We start from the raw sequence: 24031 nt of genomic DNA on the forward strand, positions 1-24031 counted from the left end.
GATCCTTAGCTTCCTGTCTGACAGACGCCAGGTGGTCAGACTGGGCAGCATCACCTCATCCCCCATCACACTGAACACTGGTGCTCCACAGGGGTGTGTACTGAGCCCTCTCCTGTACTCACTCTACACCTACGACTGCACAGCCACTAACAGCTCCAACATCATTGTGAAGTTTGCGGACGACACTACAGTGGTGGGTCTTATCACCAACGGTGATGAGACAGCTTACAGGGAGGAGGTCAGCGCCCTGACCCACTGGTGTCAAGACAACCATCTCACCCTCAACGTCGCAAAGACAAAGGAGTTGATAGTGGACTTCCGGAGGTGCAGAGAAGTACACACCCCCATCACCATCAGCGGCGCTGCTGTGGAGAGAGTGAGCAGCTTCCGGTTCCTTGGCGTACACCTGGCTGAGGATCTTACGTGGTCAGTACACACAAACAAAACAGTGAAGAAGGCGCAGCAGCGCCTCTTCTTTCTCAGGAGACTGAAAAGATTCGGCATGAGCCCCCGCATCCTCAGGACCTTCTATCACTGTGCCATTGAGAGCATCCTCACTGGATGCATCACCACCTGGTATGGCAACAGCACCGCCTACAACTGCAAAGCTCTCCAGCGAGTAGTGCGGTGCTCTGAACGGATAATTGGAGGTGAGCTTCCCTCCCTCCAAGACATCTACAGGAAGCGCTGCCTGAGGAAAGCGGGGAGGATCATCAAGGACTCCAGTCACCCCAGCCATAAACTGTTCAGACTGCTTCCATCAGGAAGGAGGTTCTGCAGCATCCGGTCCCGTACCAGCAGACTGAGAGACAGCTTCTTCCATCAGGCCATCAGACTGCTGAACACGTCATAGACACCTCAGTTTCACTACTGGAACTTCAACATTATGCACTCCACACTGTATATAAATGCCACTTGTTTTGCACATATTCAACTCTGTATATTTTATTTTATATATTTTATTATTATTATTATTATTATTATTATTTTATTTTATTTTTTTTTACTATTTAATTTGTAAAAATGTGTACACACACACACACACACACACACACACACACACACACACACACACACGTAGGAAAATATTTAGTATACACATCCAGAAATGCATACACTATTATATATTGTACATATATTTATTAGTTTCAGGTTGGCCATTCTTATATTTTGCTCGTTTGTGTTGTTGTGTTTGCACATCTCTGTTGCTTGTGGGGCTCGCACACAAGAATTTCACTCGCATGTGCTGTGCCAGTGTGCCTGCACATGTGATGTGACAATAAAAGTGATTTGATTTTGACCTGCTCTCATTTACTGTTTTAGCGGTTTGGTGGTTGTAGAAATTTTGTGAGGTTTAACCTGAGATTCTGGCGTTTCGGGCAAAATAAATTTCTATTTAAAAATTGATTCAGGTTTTAATGAATCGATATCACGTTATCCAAGCCAGAATCGATTTTAATCGATAAATCGATCATCAAAACCCACCCCTATTAAGAAATATAAAATTTTCACTACTGAATGGACATTAATGATTCAATTCAACCTTAACTATAGCAACAAGTCACATCTGTTGTCTAGAGGCACTTTACATTGGAAGGCAGAGACCCTATACTATTAGAAAATGAATCCCACCAATCAGAGAGCCCACTATGAGCAAACAATCAGCAACAGTGGGAAGGAAAAACTGTTGCAACCTCTGTTAGATCCAGGAAATCTGTTGAGACGCATTAGAGGTTAGGGCAACAGATGCAAGTCTTCAGAGCAGTGACAGTGTGACTTTCGTTGTGCATACTTTAACCTGATTGAGTTTTCAGTTTTCTTACTTGTCAAAATGCATCATGAGTAAAAAACAATCCTTGACATGGTAATGAAAGAGTATTCTCAGCAAAGTTGAGTTAAACAAGTTTTAATGGAAGTTTAAGTTAAATCTTTTGATTTTTACTAATTTTGATTACATCAACGTAATTTTATTACATTAACCTAATCAAATAAGGCCAATTTTGATGAAGCTCCTGACCCAGCCCAAGCTCTCTATGAAGACGAGGAAAAACTCCCCGGGGGGCCAGAATGATGGGAAGAAACCTCGGGAAAGCCAATTCAAAGAGAGATCCCCTTTCCTGGGATGGCTGGGGGGGGGTTACAGGAATTTCAGGATAGCAAAATTTAGAATTGGCCAAAAAAACCCAAAAAACAACCTTTTCCTGTTAAAAAAAAACCAAAAAAATGAAAGAAAGACAAAAATAGAAAGTTAGGTCACGTATCACACTTATATGATAATATATGAAATGTGTGTGTGTGAGAGATGGGTTTATCTGAGCCAGGGGTGACGCTGGAGGTCCCCCAGCGTTGGGCGCTTCTCCGGGACATCGGTTAAACACGCATCCAGGAAATTCCGGCAGTCTGGAAAGAAAGAAAGGAGAGAAAAGATGAAGATGATAGTTCCAGTGATCCAAGCCATCAGTGAATCTTGAAGTGTGATGTTTTCTTACGTGGGGACAGATGCTCGTTGAATTTCAGTTTGTTTTCAATGAACGTCATGATATTAAAGTCCCCCACATGAAGCGCTTCGTACAGCACCACTCCCATTTGCCACACCGTGGTGGGTCCAGGCCTGTATTTTTTGCCCCAGTAACATTCGGGAGGGCTGTGGATAGGTGTACCTAATAAACAGACACAATTACAATTTCTTCTAAAACAAAAGGCACAAATTGCTACATCTGTGAAGAGCAGGAGCTGAATATGTTACCATAGAAGAAGCAGAACTGCGATTGCTCCGTAGCAAAGCAGCTCAGGCCAAAGTCAATGATACGAACTCGAGGCACATCTGAGCCGGTCTCAATCAGAATGTTCTCACTCTTGATGTCCCGGTGAAAGATGTCTTTCTCTTCCAGGTCCTTTGCTGCATCAACCAGTTGCTTCAGAATGACCTGGAAAAGATGAAAAAGACAGTAATGAGTCAACAGGTTGATGCTTCTCTGATACTCTATGCTTTGATTGAATGCTGTACAGTCTAAGGCTCTTCCAGTCAACTTACCTTGGCCTTTCCTTCTGGTAAACATCCTCCATTTTCTCTTATGTATTCAAACAGGTCCACCGCGGGGACAGGTCTCTCCTGCACCAGGATCAGCTCTGTGCCAAAGTCAAACCAGTCCAACAGAGACACAGGAGCCGACGTTCCCACTGATCCATCTGCTTCAGCTGCAAGCTTCAGCAAAATGGCCACTTCCACTGAGACTTCCTTCCCGTTTTCATCCTGATATATTACAACAAAGTGGATGATGAGGAACAGATGTTTCACAGGTGAACGCTGCACTCAGTCCAGGAATGTAAAAACAGTTCAAGTGTTGCACACTTACCGTCACTTTGATGGGGATTCTGTTCTTGGGAACGTGTTTGATGGCTACCTAAAAGACACAGAGCATTGGTGAGCATTTCCTCAGTATGACATCATTAAAGGTGTAAAACGGCACCTTTAATGCTCAGCTGACGATATTATCCGTTATCTGCATTACTGCCTGTCTTACTCCCACCATCTGAACACTTACTGGGAAATGATCTGTTATCCTGTAGCCAGCAAACACTGCTCCACAGCCGCCATTTCCTAGATGGTGCTCCTGCACATATCTGGCTTGGTATTCCCCTGAAAAGACCCAAATGTTGTTTTACTACAGCTGTGACACAAATTACTCTCTGCTGTACCCTAAATGTTCATTTTGCTCTTCACCTGAGTATAAAAGCCAAGCTGCTTGCTACTTACGTTGCTGGTCGGCTGCTGGATTTTGGACGACGTTTTTGGTTTTGTCCTTTTTCTTTTTCTTGGGTGACTCTTTGCTGTCTCCCGCAGACTTGTTTCTGCCATTTTTTGTGCACCCCTTTGTGTTTTGACTGCAGTCTGCAGATGTGGAAAACAGCAAAAGCACATCAGCGTATTAGATCATACACACAAATATCTCCCAAACACTAATATCTTAAACCGAGCAACCAGCTGTGCACTTAATCTACCCCTCACTCAACTAATTAGCCTACCTTTACCAGTGTCCACGGAGGAAGACGCTTGCTCCCTGTCTTCACTCGTAGGCTCAGCAAGTTTAATCTTCTTCGGTGCACTGGTTGTGCCCGCTCCATCTTGCTGGGCCTTACGCTTCACTGCTTTGACCTGGTGTGTATCTGAGCTGGTGGAAGGAGCAGCCTGCTCAGTGACCCTCCTTCTTTTTACGGGGGTCTTCTTTTCAGGACTGGCCTTTCTTTTAGCCATCCTGCTCTTAGAGTCTATAAACAACAACAACAACAACACAGTAGTGAAAAAGAGTGCTCGACATCAGGACTGGAAGGATTTTGATGCCATTTTAGGAAGTATTGGTTAAATTATAATAACAAGTTTATCCTTTTGATAAAAACAGAGCAACACGAGTCCATACTAGGTCTACTAAGACTTAGATCTTCATGACACTTGTTGATCTGTTTTTACTGCTGAGTCCAAGAATAAACTTGTCACATTATTTTACCAAAAGACAAAGTGCCCCATTAACCTTTCTTTGATTAGACGTGTTGTAATTATGTTGTTTTCAGTCAAACATACCCATATGGAAAAGAAATGGTACAAATTTATAAAAGACTTGCATAAGATGTGGCCTACTTCATACAGTGAATCATATCAGGCTTATATGATTTACTCGTGAAAGTGGCCACTTTCTCATTACTTTCATATATTGTTTTAGTAAGTATCCAAAACATACAAGTTTCACACAAGACAGATACAAACTTTATAAGATTTATATATATCTTTTCCATATGGGTAGGATTCAAATGTTTCAGTTTATACACAGACTGTCAACATTTTTAGAAAAGTAGATTCTGTTATTTGAGGGATTTTACCCAGATTTGATGTATTTGTTTACTTACTTTGATCTCCTGGATCTTTCTTTTCTCCTGAATTTGTATTTTTTCTCGTTTCCTTTTTCATGTTAATTTTTGAGACCTTGTAAAATGGAAAATGTCACCGTGATGAGGGAATACTTCTTCAAATGTGTGCGCTTGTCTTTCCTAAGCTGTTTAAGCGAGTTCCGTAAGTGAGCTTTCAAAATAAACTCAGGAGTAGGGATGGGTATCGTTTCGGTTTTATCCGATACCGGTGCCAAACCGGTACTTTTGAAACGGTGCCGGTGCTCAAACGGTGCTCAAACCGGTGCTTAAAGAATGGAGAGCACAAAATTGGTCCAAAAACCTCTCATGTTCAGCTGTTTTTTGTAAAAAGATAACAATGTTAGCCTTTTCTGCAGCTATGGGGCATATATGGCATCACTCTTGGCTGGAAGCAGTGCTTAATCAATGGAAAAAACACAAACTTTGTCCTAAACCTCTCATGTTTAACTGTTTTCCACTTTTTCTTTGGTCTTTTTAGCCTTTTTGGCCAGGGTGAAGCGAGTATCTGCCATCAAACAAGAGGACAGCTGCATGTAGCTATGATGATGTTTGCTAGTTCACCTTACATGCATTAATGTAATAACGTGGTTAGCCTACTCAACGTAAATTACACACGAACAACATTAAGCTACTCACGCAGAGAAGAACGGCTGCTGCTGCATCATCATCCGTCATCATTTCTGCTACACTGGCAGGGCTAGGGGCCAGGACTCTCCTCTTCGTGTTTTTGGGGGATGTTGCATAACAGGCAACCCACCCGCAGTAGATGTGCTCGGTGTGAGGTCTCGCAGCAAGCTATCAAATACGGCGCATTTCTCGGCTTTAAAAAAAACGCTATGCGTCGCTAGGTGTTTCATCGGATTCGAGGTGTTACCTCCTTTGACAGTATCACAGTATCAGCTTAAAGCACTTGTTGCAGGCTGCTGAGTTTGCATATATTGCTGTGAAGTACAGCCAGACTTTTGACCGCTTTGCCTTGGACATTTTTAATCTGTAGCTCTGCTCTAAAAGAACGCACGTACCTGGACCCGCCTACTATCCTCGGAAACGTAAAATGATTGGCTAGAAGTTTATCACAGCTCAGGAAAAAAAAGCACCGAAATAAAGCACCGAAATGTGCGCTGCTTTTCGGTCTGGTTACTACCGTTTATGTCAGAACCGGTGCCATCATGGCACCGGACACCGGTACCCATCCCTACTCAGGAGACTATGGCATCAGAACCTTGCCTTTCAGTGACATCACTGACTGCCAGTAAAAGTGCTCCTAAGTAGTTTAAAGAAAAACACTATGGCAGACAAAGCCATAATAATTCATATAATTTAATGAGAAGTCGATATACCTACCTATAAATTTTGTTTTTTAAATTGTGCATTTATTTTTTTATATAGTGTAACTACTGGACCTTATTTCTCTTTTTAAATCTAGAGACAACCACGTTTTTGAGGTTGTATCACCTTTCCCATAGCTATTCATTTGTGTGAATAGCTATGGGTTAACTAGCTATTGGTGTTAATTTACTGATTAACTTATAAAACACATGCTCAACTTACTGAAAAAGTCCCACAGTGGCTTCCATCCTTATGTTGGTTTGTCCAGTTTACGGCAGAACACATCAAACCTGGGGCCCATGTCAGCCCTACTTGCGGCCGTATATTTAAGTGAAGAAATATAAAGCAATTTGGCACTTGAAGAGCCTTTTTTGTTAGCGGGGGATTTATTTATTTTTGAGTCCAATGATAAAATGCGTTCTTAAAAAAGTTTTTAAAAAAAATGAATATGAAGGTCTAACCCAGGAGTCAGCAACCTTTCTGATGATAAGTGCCATCTAAAATTTCCTTAGAAGTCAACGTGCCATATGATTGCATTAGCAATAAATTTAATAACGCTCTATATCAACAGTTACACACTATATAGACCAACTTTATAGAATTATATTTGTTCGCAGATGTTGGCATAGAGCAGATCAGCTATTTTGAAACAAAAAATACACTTTTTTTTCATCAGTAACAAGAACTCCATAACAGCAAATGAACTGTACAACAGAAAAATATCTCCCAAACACTAATATCTTAAACCGAGCAACCAGCTGTGTACTTAATCTACCCCTCACTCAACTAATTAGCCTACCTTTACCAGTGTCCACAGAGGAAGACGCTTGCTCCCTGTCTTCACTCGTAGGCTCAGCAAGTTTAATCTTCTTCGGTGCACTGGTTGTGCCCGCTCCATCTTGCTGGGCCTTACGCTTCACTGCTTTGACCTGGTGTGTTACTGAGCTGGTGGAAGGAGCAGCCTGCTCAGTGACCCTCCCTCTTTTTACGGGGGTCTTCTTTTCAGGACTGGCCTTTCTTTTAGCCATCCTGCTCTTAGAGTCTATAAACAACAACAACAACAACACAGTAGTGAAAAAGAGTGCTCGACATCAGGACCGGAAGGATTTTGATGCCATTTTAGGAAGTATTGGTTAAATTATAATAACAAGTTTATCCTTTTGATAAAAACAGAGCAACACGAGTCCATACTAGGTCTACTAAGACTTAGATCTTCATGACACTTGTTGATCTGTTTTTACTGCTGAGTCCAAGAATAAACTTGTCACATTATTTTACCAAAAGACAAAGTGCCCCATTAACCTTTCTTTGATTAGACGTGTTGTAATTATGCTATTTTCAGTCAAACATACCCATATGGAAAAGAAATGGTACAAATTTATAAAAGACTTGCGTAAGATGTGGCCTACTTCATGCAGTGAATCATATCAGGCTTATATGATTTACTCATGAAAGTGGCCACTTTCTCATTACTTTCATATATTGTTTTAGTAAGTATCCAAAACATACAAGTTTCACACAAGACAGATACAAACTTTATAAGATTTATATATATCTTTTCCATATGGGTAGGATTCAAATGTTTCATTTTATACACAGACTGTCAACATTTTTAGAAAAGTAGATTCTGTTATTTGAGGGATTTTACCCAGATTTGATGTATTTGTTTACTTACTTTGATCTCCTGGATCTTTCTTTTCTCCTGAATTTGTATTTTTTCTCGTTTCCTTTTTCATGTTAATTTTTGAGACCGTTTAAAAGTGAAAATGTCACCGTGATGAGGGAATACTTCTTCAAATGTGTGCGCTTGTCTTTCCTAAGCTGTTTAAGCGAGTTCCGTAAGTTAGCTTTCAAAATAAACTCAGGAGACTATGGCAACAGAACCTTGCCTTTCAGTGACATCACCGACTGCCAGTAAAAGTGTTCCTAAGTAGTTTAAAGAAAAACACTATGGCAGACAAAGCCATAATAATTCATATAATTTAATGAGAAGTCGATATACCTACCTATAAATTTTGTTTTTTAAATTGTGCATTTATTTTTTTATATAGTGTAACTACTGGACTTTTTTTCTCTTTTTAAATCTAGAGACAACCACGTTTTTGAGGTTGTATCACCTTTCCCATAGCTATTCATTTGTGTGAATAGCTATGGGTTAACTAGCTATTGGTGTTAATTTACTGATTAACTTATAAAACACATGCTCAACTTACTGAAAAAGTCCCACAGTGGCTTCCATCCTTATGTTGGTTTGTCCAGTTTACGGCAGAACACATCAAACCTGGGGCCCATGTCAGCCCTACTTGCGGCCGTATATTTAAGTGAAGAAATATAAAGCAATTTGGCACTTGAAGAGCCTTTTTTGTTAGCGGGGGATTTATTTATTTTTGAGTCCAATGTTAAAATGCGTTCTTAAAAAAGTTAAAAAAAAAAATTAATATGAAGGTCTAACCCAGGAGTCAGCAACCTTTCTGATGATAAGTGCCATCTAAAATTTCCTTAGAAGTCAACGTGCCATATGATTGCAGTAGCAATAAATTAAATAACGCTCTATATCAGGGGTGTCAAACTCAAATACACAGTGGGCCAAAATTCAAAACTGGAACAAAGTCGCGGGCTAACAGTAATATTTATTGAAATATATTTATTGCTCCAGATATAAGAATGAATCTTTTCTTATAGACTCAAAAACGTTTTGCTGAAAAACTGAATATGGAACAAGCAAAGCCTAATACTAGACAATATATATATTAGCTGTATAATACCAGTAGGCCAGCTCTGATAGTAATTTGGTATGGCTTCGCGGGCCAAATGTAATTAGTCTGCGGGCCAAATTTGGCCCGCGGACCAGAGTTTGACACCTATGCTCTATATCAACAGTTACACACTATATAGACCAACTTTATAGAATTATATTTGTTCGCAGATGTTGGCATAGAGCAGATCAGCTATTTTGAAACAAAAAATACACTTTTTTTTTTATCAGTAACAAGAACTCCATAACAGCAAATGAACTGTACAACAGAAAAGTATCTCCCAAACACTAATATCTTAAACCGAGCAACCAGCTGTGCACTTAATCTACCCCTCACTCAACTAATTAGCCTACCTTTACCAGTGTCCACGGAGGAAGACGCTTGCTCCCTGTCTTCACTCGTAGGCTCAGCAAGTTTAATCTTCTTCGGTGCACTGGTTGTGCCCGCTCCATCTTGCTGGGCCTTACGCTTCACTGCTTTGACCTGGTGTGTATCTGAGCTGGTGGAAGGAGCAGCCTGCTCAGTGACCCTCCCTCTTTTTACGGGGGTCTTCTTTTCAGGACTGGCCTTTCTTTTAGCCATCCTGCTCTTAGAGTCTATAAACAACAACAACAACAACACAGTAGTGAAAAAGAGTGCTCGACATCAGGACTGGAAGGATTTTGATGCCATTTTAGGAAGTATTGGTTAAATTATAATAACAAGTTTATCCTTTTGATAAAAAACAGAGCAACACGAGTCCATACTAGGTCTACTAAGACTTAGATCTTCATGACACTTGTTGATCTGTTTTTACTGCTGAGTCCAAGAATAAACTAATAATAAAGATTTGAAATAAAGATTTAAATAAAGAAATAAAGATTTCAACTAATTCTTCTTCAGTCATATGGGTATACACACTATATAGACCACCTTTATAGAATTATATTTTTTTCGCAGATGTTGGCATAGAACAGATCAGCTATTTTGAAAAAAAAAAAAGACACTTTTTATTAAGAACAAGAACTCCATAACAGCAAATGAACTGTACAACGGAAAATGCAAATGCCATTTATGGTCTCCTCAAAACAATGATAAGAGACATAGGTCTCCGAGTGTCCAGCATGCAGACGGCTACCTGAGGACACTCTTCGTGTGAGAGAAAATCTGCTCACAGGGATATGTAGAGCCAAATACTGTCAATAAGGCCTCTGCAATGTTCTGAAGACAGTTAAACTTGTCAGGTAGTGATGTCCAGCAGGTGAAAATGCAAGCTCCATGAACAGGCACACCTATGGATTCCAGCTGTGTTCGTAGTTCTGCAAACTTTGACCCCCACAGAGTCAACCTTTTCAGTTCAGTCAGCTGCATTTCAATGTCATCTGTGTCCAGCCAGATTCCATACCCAAATCCACTTGCTCATTAAAGCTTTCTGGTTTGATCATAAAAGAAAACATTGGTCCATACACCTAAAAGCCCCGATAACGCATTGTGAATTCTGCTCGAGTCTACGGATGTATCCGTGTATTTCCGCGGTGCTGATGCTGCGCTGAGCGGAGAGCTCCTGAAGCCCTTGAAGTGTCGGAATGTGGAAATTTCAACATCGCTTGAAAAAACTACCAGCTAGCAAAGTCCCTCTCACTGGTAGGCTACGTTATTTTTAGCCAACTACAAGTTGAATCTGGTACATGGGGTTGTTAGTTTAGATACCGTCATTAAGAAGCAGTACAACTAATGTGTCTACGCGAGTTAATTTGCGATGTGCTCCGCTGGCACGGCCATTAATTTTTTAATACACCTTCTCAGATTAATTCACTGGGTGGCGTGCCATCAGTTAACCCTTCGCGTGCCAGCTGCGTGGCAGGAGTGCCCAGGATTGCCGACCCCTGGTCTAACCCATGCGAAATACAGGGCTGCAAATTCCCCTCTTGTCATCTAAAACGATTGCCTATTATTGTCACAAGGGGGCGCTTTGATGCAGTCTTGCTGCGTTACGACCTTGCGTCTTGTGCGCAGGAAGCATTGGCTGTCTCTTCCTATGAGAGCTTCGCAATAATGGCGGTCAAGTGTTTTTTCAACAAAGTATGCAGTGCTGCAAACTAGATAATGAGACCAAATTGTTTTTGTTTTTTTTACATATCAATGCTAATAAGCTACTCTTTTATTAGGCCCCGAACTCTGACCACAAAGGGAATAACGTGTGTCGAGTTACTTGTGTTGGAGTTATTTGTCCCGGTGAGTCACTCGCTTTCGTTAGCTACCTGTTAAGTTTAGACAATGTATTTTTCCCGCCGATTAAGCTCAGAAACATTTGAAAAAAACTAAACAAAACACCAATACAATCGGGAACTGTGAGAATGTATTGTGTTGTTTTACTTATCTTGTTGTTCCTTACAGTAAGTACTAGGGGTGCAACGATACACAAAATTCACGGTTCGGTTCGGTTCGATACTTTGGTGTCACGGTTCGATATTTTTTCGATACAAAAAAAATGTTCATGCCTTTTTAATTTGTCATTTATTAAAATTATAAATATATATTTTAACTCAAAAGTACAGTTTTTAAATTTAACCCTAACCCTTGTGTGCGTTTTTTATTTTGACAGCGAATGCGCACCTGCGGACCACTTATGTGCAGCCCTGGTTATTTAGCTCGTCATATTGCAGCCACAGAAATTCTTTTGTCCATGAAACCATGAAGCTGCACTTTCTTTTTGCCTTGTAGTCTGATTTGTCATAACTTCTCCGTTTTGTGGTAAGCTTTTCTTTGGCTGTCACTTCTTCACCCTGACCTGTCTTATTTGGCTCAGAAGAAATGAAATATATATCCTCCTGCTTTTACAGACGCACTCACATAAGCTCAGCGATTCTCTGCGCGATCAACCTCTCACATGTTTAAGCTTGCTGCGGGAGATTTCACTTGTCATGTTTGCATAGTGAGCTAACGATTAATAAGACGATGTCAGAGGAATTGGTGCACAAATTTTCATCACTCACAGATCAGTGCTGTCGCTCTCTATACACAGTTCGCGCGATTGCAAAGTGAAAGCAAAAAAACAAGCGCAAATTCAAACGCGATTTCAATATGTCACATATTGACAGTGGCTCACCGATGCCAATGACATAATTACCCAGCTACATTTCTGAAAGAATGCAAAAGCATTGACATATATTTTTCTTCCTACAATAGCCCGACAGGCAGGGCAGAGATAGCCCCAGGACGTCGGGCTAGCGATATTGCAAGCCCTGTATCTGATTGAGGAATCACTCATCTTTGGAAAAGAGAGTTTATTACAGAGAAATGTCTCTTTCCAAAATAAAAGCTATACTATCCGCTTCTTCCGGGCTATATTCTCAGCAGCATAAGGAGAATCATGTGCTAACAGCTGTCTAAATGACTCGGCTAAAGTTAGTAGCATGCTTGTTGTTTTTGTCTTTGCACTAGGATGATGTCGGCGTAAATGTGCAGTCATATTCGTTGTGTTCCCACTAGTGCTTTCAGGTTAATCTCGTTGAAATGACCTTAACGCCACAACACGGCAAATCTCCGTTAACGAGCTACCGCCGATCGCCCCGTGCATGGGGCTAGACGGCCAACACGTTAACGAGCTAACTGCGCTAACACACTAGCTCCCACCCATGTAATTGAGCATTGCACGGCACATCCAACATACTGTTTTACTTTAGTCCATGACTCGCTTACCTTCAGGGTCATACGTCACATGAAAACCAAAATAATTCCAAACGCCAGATCTGGAGAACTTAACTTCTGTCTTGCTAGCTTGCCCTGCGCTCTTCCTTCTGACGATGCTGTCTGTGTTGAGCGCTCAGTGGATCTGCGCTCGACAGTGCAGCCTAGGCGGAGTAGTCGAACGCAGATTCACTGAGCGCTCAACACAGACAGCATCGTCAGAAGGAAAGTTGATAAAATAAATTACAAATGTTGTATTGTTCGATACATATGCGTACCGAACCGAAAGCACTGTATCGAACGGTTCAATATCGATACGAATATCGTTGCACCCCTAGTAAGTACAATAAGTGTTTAATGTTCTAAGCTACAGATGGTACTGCCGATGCTAGGTGTGATGCTATAGCTGCTATGTGCGGTTACTCAGGACTCAGGGAGGGGCGGCCCTCTGCTGCTACCGGTTGGTGTGAGAGAAGGAAAACGGGATAAAGACATGATGTGAAAGAGAGACAGAGATTAATAACAGGTACGATTCAATGCAGAGAGGTCTATTAACTAGGGTTTTGCGATAGAAACGATATACGATAGAGATTTTGACTATACCGCTCTATCACGATAGCGAATGTTGATGATGTCATCAAGCTGCGCCTGTTTTGGTCGAAAGCATCGCAGTGGCTACAACCATTATCATCTGCAAATTATGCTCACAGTCATAGCAAAGAGATGAAGCACTTTTGAAATATGGGGAAAGCCAAAAACTGCGCTTCCTCCACTTCCGTAACATTGATACATTAATGTTGAATTCTCTCGCAGCTGCTCTATTCCCATGTTGTTGCAGTATATTAATAACTAACCTCGTATTGTGGATGAATAATCTCAGTTGTTCTCCTGACTGAAGTTTGCCCCGTGTATAGCATCCTGCTATGCGATTGCATTTGTCCCTGACCACCAGAATCCCTCACGTTAACCTTTATTAACACTTAAGTTGGCTTTATTAAACATTAGATCTCTAGCTGGGAAAACATTTTTAATTAATGATTTAATCACTGAGCACAGCCTTGATTTTATGTTTTTAACTGAAACTTGGTTGGACCAAAGTAACAGTGGAGCTGTTCTCATCGAGACGACCCCTCCTAACTACAGTTTTATCAGTGAAGTCAGGGCGAGCAGGAGAGGAGGAGGGGTTGCTGTCTTATTTAATGAATCATTTCAATGTAAGCAGCTATCTCCTGGAAGTTTTCAGTCTTTTGAATATGTGGCTTTACAGCTGAAGGCCCCATCCAAAGTTGTGTTTCTTAATGTTTACAGGCCTCCCAAATACTGCACAGACTTTTTTAATGACCTCAGTGAACTGCTGTCTGTGATCTGTGTTGATTTTGACTGTGTAATTATTGCTGGGGATTTTAACATTCATGTGGACAACCCTCAGGACAAAGGGACTAAAGACCTGAGTAACACTCTGGGCAACTTTGGGCTGACTCAGCATGTAACAGAGGCCACACATAATAGAGGACACACTCTTGACCTACTGATCTCCAAAGGCCTGAGCATTTCAAAGGTTACTGTGTCTGATGTGGGCCTGTCTGATCATTACTGTGTTTTCTTTGAAAGTAAAATCTCAGCCCACACAAATATATCAACAACAGTGATCACAAAACGGTGTATAACTGAACACAGTAGTGCAATTTTTAACCAGGTCTTCCCATTAACACCTGACCTGTCCAGAGGGTCAGTCAATGAGCTCGTCAATAGCTTCAATGCTAACATGTTAAATGTAATGGACACTATTGCTCCCATTAAGGTGAAGGTTATCTCTGGAAGGAAAAAGTCTCCATGGAGAAACTCCACACTGGTGAAAAATGAAAAAAGAGAGTGTAGGAAAGCTGAGCGCAGATGGAGAAAAACAAACCTCCAGGTTCATTATGACATTTATAAAGAGAAACTTCACAATTATAATTTACAACTGAGGAATGCAAGGAGGTCCTACTTCTCTGACATCATCACTAAAAACAGCCATAATGCTCGGGTCTTATTTTCTACAGTTGACAGGCTAACAAACCCCCCTGTGTCAGTGGCAGCTGAACTTCATTCGACCATGGCCTGCAATGACTTTGCCAAATTCTTCACAGAAAAAATCCAAAAAATTAGACAAGCAATTGGTACATCAACAGCAGATCCAGGATATGTACTGTGTCCACCAAAAAACTGTTTAAACACCATGAAACAGTTTCAACCTATTAACAGCAAAGACCTGGGGGACATCTTAGGTCAACTGAACTCCTCCTCCTGCTGTTTAGATGTCCTGCCAACAAGTTTTTTCAAAAAGGTCTCAAAGACTTTAGAGTCAGACCTGTTACAGATCGTCAACTTTTCTTTATTATCAGGTGTGTTTCCAGAATCACTAAAAACTGCTGTAATCAAACCTATACTGAAAAAGGACAATCTTGACAAGACACAAATGAACAACTACAGGCCGATCTCAAATCTCCCGTTTTTAAGTAAGATCATTGAAAAAGCAGTTTCTCAACAGCTCAGTTACTTCTTAAAACAGAATAATTGCTACGATGCCTTCCAGTCAGGTTTTAGACAGAACCACAGCACTGAAACCGCTCTGACCAAAGTGTTTAATGACATATGTCTGAATACAGACAGTGGAAAAATGTCAGTCCTAGTTTTACTGGATCTCAGTGCAGCATTTGATACAGTTGACCACAACATATTACTCAAACGACTGGAGAACTGGACAGGTCTTTCAGGAACTGTACTAAACTGGTTCAAAACATACGTAGAAAACAGGAAATACTTTGTATCAATAGGTAACTTCACATCTGAGCAGACAAGTATCACATGTGGAGTTCCCCAAGGTTCCATCTTGGGACCCCTTCTGTTTAACATCTACATGCTCCCACTGGCACAGATTATAAACAACAACAAAATAAACTATCACAGCTATGCAGATGACACACAAATATATATCACAATGTCACCAGGAGACCGAGGCCCTGTACAGGCTCTTGGTAAATGCATTGAGGAAATCAATGACTGGTTGTGCCACAATTTTCTCCAGCTAAACAAAAACAAAACTGAGGTAATAGTCTTTGGCGCCAAAGAAAAACGATTACAGGTCACCAGAGAACTTCAATCTATACATCTAAAAACCACAAACCAGGCGAGAAATTTGGGTGTAGTGATGGATGCAGACCTAAACTTAGAAAAACACATTAAGACAATAACAAAGTCAGCTTACTATCACCTCAAGAATATATCAAGGATAAAAGATCTGATGTCTCAACAGGACCTGGAAAAACTAGTCCATGCATTCATCTTTAGTAGGCTTGATTACTGTAACAGCATCTTTACAGGTCTACCTAAAAAATCAGTCAGACAACTACAGCTCATTCAGAACTCTGCTGCTCGAGTCCTCACTAAGACCAAAAAAGTGGACCACATCAGTCCAGCTCTGAGGTCCTTACACTGGCTGCCTGTCCGTCAGAGGATAGACTTTAAAGTTCTGATGCTGGCCTATAAAGCTCTGAATGGTTTAGGACCAAAATACATCAATGACCTCCTGACCCAGTATGAACCATCCAGATCCCTCAGGTCATCTGGATCCGGTCTTTTATCAGTTCCCAGAGTCAGAACCAGACACGGAGAAGCTGCATTCAGCTTTTATGCTCCTTATATCTGGAACAAACTCCCAGAAAGCCTCAGATCAGCTGAAACACTCAGTTTATTTAAATCCAGGTTGAAGACTCACCTGTTCTCAGCTGCATTTGAATAAAGCACCAAATCCACACTTTAAGCTTAAATGTCAAAACTTACATTTAACTACTGATTTTATCTACTGTTCTGATTTTATCTGTTTTGATTTTATATACTGTTGTTTGCTTGTTTGTTAATTAGTTAGTTAGTTTATTTGCTTGTTTTAATCAATTTTAAATCATGCTTTTTATTTGTTCTTGTTTCTAATGTCTCTGTAAAGCACTTTGAATCACCTTGTTGTTGAATTGTGCTATACAAATAAACTTGCCTTGCCTTGCCTTTATCGAGTGGGAAAAAAAGTTGGCGTTCATCCTCCAGCTTCACTGTGCTAATGTTATGCTAACATAGCTGTGTCGCTAGCAATCGCGTAGCACAACATTATATTCCAGGTAGTCCAACTTCAGTAACCATACAAACGCCACTGCTGTTTAGTTTTCTGTCTTCATTTATGTCGGAAGTGGTAGCAGAGCTGTACGTTTTAGTTAGTTTCAAAAATCTATCAGTCAGAACATGGTATGTCATGTTTAGGAGGAAAGTAGCGAGCTAACTTCCTGCTAACTTCTAACTCCGTTAAATTTAATAACTTCTGTTTTCATGGATGCCTGGATGTTAAACTTAATTGTTACACCTGGTAAAGCAGCAACGATGATGATTTTATTAAAGATTAAAGAATTTAGACCGTTTTTAACTCTGTGTTCGTTTGACTTTGGGACCTGAAATGGACGGCATTTTGGACCCAGAGTATTCCGCGAAGCTCCTACTACGGCAGCCGTAATTCTCTGACAATCCATCAAGCAGTGCGGCTTACCAAAGTTGTACTAAAACATTTTTTAACAGATTTCTGCACGCCCAAATCGGTTCGAGGTCAGTAAGCACAACCAGAATTCATACATAAGGCGCACTCTCGATTTTTGAGAAAATTAAAGGATTTTAAGTGTGCTTTATAGCGTGGAAAATACGTTATACAGAAGAAAAGAATATATCACGATATATATCGTTACCACGCATGCTTCAAATTATATCACATTAACACATAGTGAGTGTGAAAGGTGACTAGAAAGGAAAAACTCAATGCATCATGGGAATCCCCAGCAGCCTATGTCTATTGCAGCATAACCAAGGGAGGATTCAGGGTCACCTGGTCCAGCCCTGACTATATGCTTTAGCAAAAAGGAAAGTTTTAAGCCTAATCTTAAAAGTAGAGATAGTGTCTGTCTCCCGAATCCAAACTGGAAGCTGGTTCCACAGAAGAGGGGCCTGAAAACTGAAGGCTCTGCCTCCCATTCTACTTTTAAATACTCTAAGAACAACAAGTAGGCCTGGAGTGCGAGAGCAAAGTGCTCTAATAGGGTGATATGGCACTACAAGGTCATTAAGATAAGATAAGGGCTGATTATTTAAGACCTTGAATGTGAGGAGCAGGATTTTGAATTCAATTCTAGATTTAACAGGGAGCCAATGCAGGGAAGCCAATACAGGAGAAATCTGCTCTCTCTTTCTAGTCCCTGTCAGGACTCTTGCTGCAGCATTTTGGATAACTGAAGGCTTTTCAGGGAGTTTCTAGGACTTCCTGATAGTAATGAATTACAGTAGTCCAGCCTAGAAGTAATAAATGCATGAACTAGTTCAGCGTCAATCTGAGACAGGATATTTCTAATTTTAGAGATGTTGCCCAAATGGAAGAAAGCAGTCCTACATATTTGTTTAATATGTGCATTGACGGACATGTCTTGCTCAGAGAGGGGCAGCCATCTGCTGTGAGCGGTTGTGGTTGAGGGGAAGAATTCTTTGAATTTGATATTTCGGTGTGTTTTGATTAGCTGTAACCTCCCCTGTGTTTCTATGACTAGTTGAGTGTTAGTCTCTTGTCTCTGTGTGTAATTAGTTCAGTTTCTGTTTTCAGTTTTTTGTCTCTTGTACTTTGCCTTTAGTTTTATTTTCAATTGCTCTATTATTTAGATTGAGCTCAGCTGTGTCTTCTTGCACTTATTCAATTTCAAGTCACTTTTATTAATGTAGCGCCAACATCACAACAACGTTTGCCTCCTATGCACTTTATATTGAAAGGTAAAGACCTGACAATAATGCAAAGGAAAGAAAGAAAAGCCCATGTCACAAACTGGAAATGAGAGTGCAGTTGGACCTAAGAGCAGACTCAATCACTTGAAATATTTACAAGATTTATTCATGAGAGGAATCAACTTAAACAGGAGCACGGTCATTAACAGAAACTCTGCACAGGTGACATGGGAAACCAGGGGGCAGAGAAACAGTCGGGCATGCGGAACACAGGAAGAGCACGGGCTGGAACTTCTGCAACAGAGGAGAGAGGCGTGACTGGACTGGGAAACGAGTGAGAGAAGGCAGAGTGAGAGAGACAAGGCCAACTTTTACAGACAGGTAAGAGAGCGCAGACGGTCATTAGCATCACAGTGGATTCTTTTGTCACACATTAGGTGATCAGTCAAACAGCTCTATTAAATTTATGGAATTCACATTGAGTATAGATGGATATTAAGAAATATGGCTGGGTACCGTCACTGATTTCTAGAATCGATTCGATTCCGATTCACAAGGTCCCGAATCGATTCGATCCACGATTTGATTTGTTTCGATTCGATTTGAATCAGGGAAATTTTGCCTCAGACAGTCAGAAATATTATAATTCTGATCACTTATCAGTACATATCTATATTTTTATATCTATAAAAAGAAAGCTGACGCTTGCGAGACTTGGTCTGGGTTTTTATAGCAGATGACATTAAAAATATTGTGCAGTCAAAAACGAAGTGAAGCAGAGCAAAGTTACAGAGGTTTGATTAGAGACACAGCTAAGCGTACGTGCCGGCGGGTGAGAAAGCCACATCTCAGTGATTCTGATCCGTCGGGTCCGCGTTTTGTGTTCACGTCTTTGTGCGGAATCCGTGTACCTGCTCTCATTTACTGTTTTAGCGGTTTGGTGGTTGTAGAAATTTTGTGAGGTTTAACCTGAGATTCTGGCGTTTCGGGCAAAATAAATTTCTATTTAAAAATCGATTCAGGTTTTAATGAATCGATATCACGTTATCCAAGCCAGAATCGATTTTAATCGATAAATCGATCATCAAAACCCACCCCTATTAAGAAATATAAAATTTTCACTACTGAATGGACATTAATGATTCAATTCAACCTTAACTATAGCAACAAGTCACATCTGTTGTCTAGAGGCACTTTACATTGGAAGGCAGAGACCCTATACTATTAGAAAATGAATCCCACCAATCAGAGAGCCCACTATGAGCAAACAATCAGCAACAGTGGGAAGGAAAAACTGTTGCAACCTCTGTTAGATCCAGGAAATCTGTTGAGACGCATTAGAGGTTAGGGCAACAGATGCAAGTCTTCAGAGCAGTGACAGTGTGACTTTCGTTGTGCATACTTTAACCTGATTGAGTTTTCAGTTTTCTTACTTGTCAAAATGCATCATGAGTAAAAAACAATCCTTGACATGGTAATGAAAGAGTATTCTCAGCAAAGTTGAGTTAAACAAGTTTTAATGGAAGTTTAAGTTAAATCTTTTGATTTTTACTAATTTTGATTACATCAACGTAATTTTATTACATTAACCTAATCAAATAAGGCCAATTTTGATGAAGCTCCTGACCCAGCCCAAGCTCTCTATGAAGACGAGGAAAAACTCCCCGGGGGGCCAGAATGATGGGAAGAAACCTCGGGAAAGCCAATTCAAAGAGAGATCCCCTTTCCTGGGATGGCTGGGGGGGGGGGGTTACAGGAATTTCAGGATAGCAAAATTTAGAATTGGCCAAAAAAACCCAAAAAACAACCTTTTCCTGTTAAAAAAAAACCAAAAAAATGAAAGAAAGACAAAAATAGAAAGTTAGGTCACGTATCACACTTATATGATAATATATGAAATGTGTGTGTGTGAGAGATGGGTTTATCTGAGCCAGGGGTGACGCTGGAGGTCCCCCAGCGTTGGGCGCTTCTCCGGGACATCGGTTAAACACGCATCCAGGAAATTCCGGCAGTCTGGAAAGAAAGAAAGGAGAGAAAAGATGAAGATGATAGTTCCAGTGATCCAAGCCATCAGTGAATCTTGAAGTGTGATGTTTTCTTACGTGGGGACAGATGCTCGTTGAATTTCAGTTTGTTTTCAATGAACGTCATGATATTAAAGTCCCCCACATGAAGTGCTTCGTACAGCACCACTCCCATTTGCCACACCGTGGTGGGTCCAGGCCTGTATTTTTTGCCCCAGTAACATTCGGGAGGGCTGTGGATAGGTGTACCTAATAAACAGACACAATTACAATTTCTTCTAAAACAAAAGGCACAAATTGCTACATCTGTGAAGAGCAGGAGCTGAATATGTTACCATAGAAGAAGCAGAACTGCGATTGCTCCGTAGCAAAGCAGCTCAGGCCAAAGTCAATGATACGAACTCGAGGCACATCTGAGCCGGTCTCAATCAGAATGTTCTCACTCTTGATGTCCCGGTGAAAGATGTCTTTCTCTTCCAGGTCCTTTGCTGCATCAACCAGTTGCTTCAGAATGACCTGGAAAAGATGAAAAAGACAGTAATGAGTCAACAGGTTGATGCTTCTCTGATACTCTATGCTTTGATTGAATGCTGTACAGTCTAAGGCTCTTCCAGTCAACTTACCTTGGCCTTTCCTTCTGGTAAACATCCTCCATTTTCTCTTATGTATTCAAACAGGTCCACCGCGGGGACAGGTCTCTCCTGCACCAGGATCAGCTCTGTGCCAAAGTCAAACCAGTCCAACAGAGACACAGGAGCCGACGTTCCCACTGATCCATCTGCTTCAGCTGCAAGCTTCAGCAAAATGGCCACTTCCACTGAGACTTCCTTCCCGTTTTCATCCTGATATATTACAACAAAGTGGATGATGAGGAACAGATGTTTCACAGGTGAACGCTGCACTCAGTCCAGGAATGTAAAAACAGTTCAAGTGTTGCACACTTACCGTCACTTTGATGGGGATTCTGTTCTTGGGAACGTGTTTGATGGCTACCTAAAAGACACAGAGCATTGGTGAGCATTTCCTCAGTATGACATCATTAAAGGTGTAAAACGGCACCTTTAATGCTCAGCTGACGATATTATCCATTATCTGCATTACTGCCTGTCTTACTCCCACCATCTGAACACTTACTGGGAAATGATCTGTTATCCTGTAGCCAGCAAACACTGCTCCACAGCCGCCATTTCCTAGATGGTGCTCCTGCACATATCTGGCTTGGTATTCCCCTGAAAAGACCCAAATGTTGTTTTACTACAGCTGTGACACAAATTACTCTCTGCTGTACCCTAAATGTTCATTTTGCTCTTCACCTGAGTATAAAAGCCAAGCTGCTTGCTACTTACGTTGCTGGTCGGCTGCTGGATTTTGGACGACGTTTTTGGTTTTGTCCTTTTTCTTTTTCTTGGGTGACTCTTTGCTGTCTCCCGCAGACTTGTTTCTGCCATTTTTTGTGCACCCCTTTGTGTTTTGACTGCAGTCTGCAGATGTGGAAAACAGCAAAAGCACATCAGCGTATTAGATCATACACACAAATATCTCCCAAACACTAATATCTTAAACCGAGCAACCAGCTGTGCACTTAATCTACCCCTCACTCAACTAATTAGCCTACCTTTACCAGTGTCCACGGAGGAAGACGCTTGCTCCCTGTCTTCACTCGTAGGCTCAGCAAGTTTAATCTTCTTCGGTGCACTGGTTGTGCCCGCTCCATCTTGCTGGGCCTTACGCTTCACTGCTTTGACCTGGTGTGTATCTGAGCTGGTGGAAGGAGCAGCCTGCTCAGTGACCCTCCTTCTTTTTACGGGGGTCTTCTTTTCAGGACTGGCCTTTCTTTTAGCCATCCTGCTCTTAGAGTCTATAAACAACAACAACAACAACAACACAGTAGTGAAAAAGAGTGCTCGACATCAGGACCGGAAGGATTTTGATGCCATTTTAGGAAGTATTGGTTAAATTATAATAACAAGTTTATCCTTTTGATAAAAAACAGAGCAACACGAGTCCATACTAGGTCTACTAAGACTTAGATCTTCATGACACTTGTTGATCTGTTTTTACTGCTGAGTCCAAGAATAAACTTGTCACATTATTTTACCAAAAGACAAAGTGCCCCATTAACCTTTCTTTGATTAGACGTGTTGTAATTATGTTGTTTTCAGTCAAACATACCCATATGGAAAAGAAATGGTACAAATTTATAAAAGACTTGCATAAGATGTGGCCTACTTCATGCAGTGAATCATATCAGGCTTATATGATTTACTCGTGAAAGTGGCCACTTTCTCATTACTTTCATATATTGTTTTAGTAAGTATCCAAAACATACAAGTTTCACACAAGACAGATACAAACTTTATAAGATTTATATATATCTTTTCCATATGGGTAGGATTCAAATGTTTCATTTTATACACAGACTGTCAACATTTTTAGAAAAGTAGATTCTGTTATTTGAGGGATTTTACCCAGATTTGATGTATTTGTTTACTTACTTTGATCTCCTGGATCTTTCTTTTCTCCTGAATTTGTATTTTTTCTCGTTTCCTTTTTCATGTTAATTTTTGAGACCTTGTAAAATGGAAAATGTCACCGTGATGAGGGAATACTTCTTCAAATGTGTGCGCTTGTCTTTCCTAAGCTGTTTAAGCGAGTTCCGTAAGTGAGCTTTCAAAATAAACTCAGGAGTAGGGATGGGTATCGTTTCGGTTTTATCCGATACCGGTGCCAAACCGGTACTTTTGAAACGGTGCCGGTGCTCAAACGGTGCTCAAACCGGTGCTTAAAGAATGGAGAGCACAAAATTGGTCCAAAAACCTCTCATGTTCAGCTGTTTTTTGTAAAAAGATAACAATGTTAGCCTTTTCTGCAGCTATGGGGCATATATGGCATCACTCTTGGCTGGAAGCAGTGCTTAATCAATGGAAAAAACACAAACTTTGTCCTAAACCTCTCATGTTTAACTGTTTTCCACTTTTTCTTTGGTCTTTTTAGCCTTTTTGGCCAGGGTGAAGCGAGTATCTGCCATCAAACAAGAGGACAGCTGCATGTAGCTATGATGATGTTTGCTAGTTCACCTTACCTGCATTAATGTAATAACGTGGTTAGCCTACTCAACGTAAATTACACACGAACAACATTAAGCTACTCACGCAGAGAAGAACGGCTGCTGCTGCATCATCATCCGTCATCATTTCTGCTACACTGGCAGGGCTAGGGGCCAGGACTCTCCTCTTCGTGTTTTTGGGGGATGTTGCATAACAGGCAACCCACCCGCAGTAGATGTGCTCGGTGTGAGGTCTCGCAGCAAGCTATCAAATACGGCGCATTTCTCGGCTTTAAAAAAAACGCTATGCGTCGCTAGGTGTTTCGTCGGATTCGAGGTGTTACCTCCTTTGACAGTATCACAGTATCAGCTTAAAGCACTTGTTGCAGGCTGCTGAGTTTGCATATATTGCTGTGAAGTACAGCCAGACTTTTGACCGCTTCGCCTTGGACATTTTTAATCTGTAGCTCTGCTCTAAAAGAACGCACGTACCTGGACCCGCC

The 24031-nt window shown here is 41.0% G+C and overlaps 1 protein-coding gene across 3 annotated transcripts; it reads right to left on the bottom strand.

The window, feature by feature from the left end:
• Positions 1–1890: 1890 nt before the first annotated feature.
• Positions 1891–23998, bottom strand: LOC145429456 (uncharacterized). 3 transcript variants are annotated; one of them, XM_080302951.1, is made up of 12 exons: positions 23635–23998; positions 22098–22340; positions 9362–9604; positions 7052–7294; positions 4027–4269; positions 3758–3892; positions 3546–3640; positions 3357–3404; positions 3035–3253; positions 2747–2927; positions 2490–2660; positions 1891–2400 (listed from the first exon to the last, which is right to left on the bottom strand). In XM_080302951.1, exons 2-12 carry the CDS (start codon positions 22324–22326, stop codon positions 2309–2311), a joined length of 1899 nt encoding a protein of 632 aa, XP_080159077.1. In that variant the 5' UTR covers positions 22327–22340; positions 23635–23998; the 3' UTR covers positions 1891–2308. The 3 variants fall into 3 exon arrangements, with proteins under 3 accessions (XP_080159077.1, XP_080159076.1, XP_080159078.1); XM_080302950.1 differs by lacking the exon at positions 23635–23998 and adding an exon at positions 22978–23187; XM_080302952.1 differs by lacking the exons at positions 22098–22340; positions 23635–23998 and adding an exon at positions 12690–12841.
• Positions 23999–24031: the final 33 nt, after the last annotated feature.

This window comes from Astatotilapia calliptera, chromosome 6 (assembly GCF_964374335.1).
Source record: "Astatotilapia calliptera chromosome 6, fAstCal68.1, whole genome shotgun sequence".
Lineage (NCBI taxonomy): Eukaryota > Metazoa > Chordata > Actinopteri > Cichliformes > Cichlidae > Astatotilapia > Astatotilapia calliptera.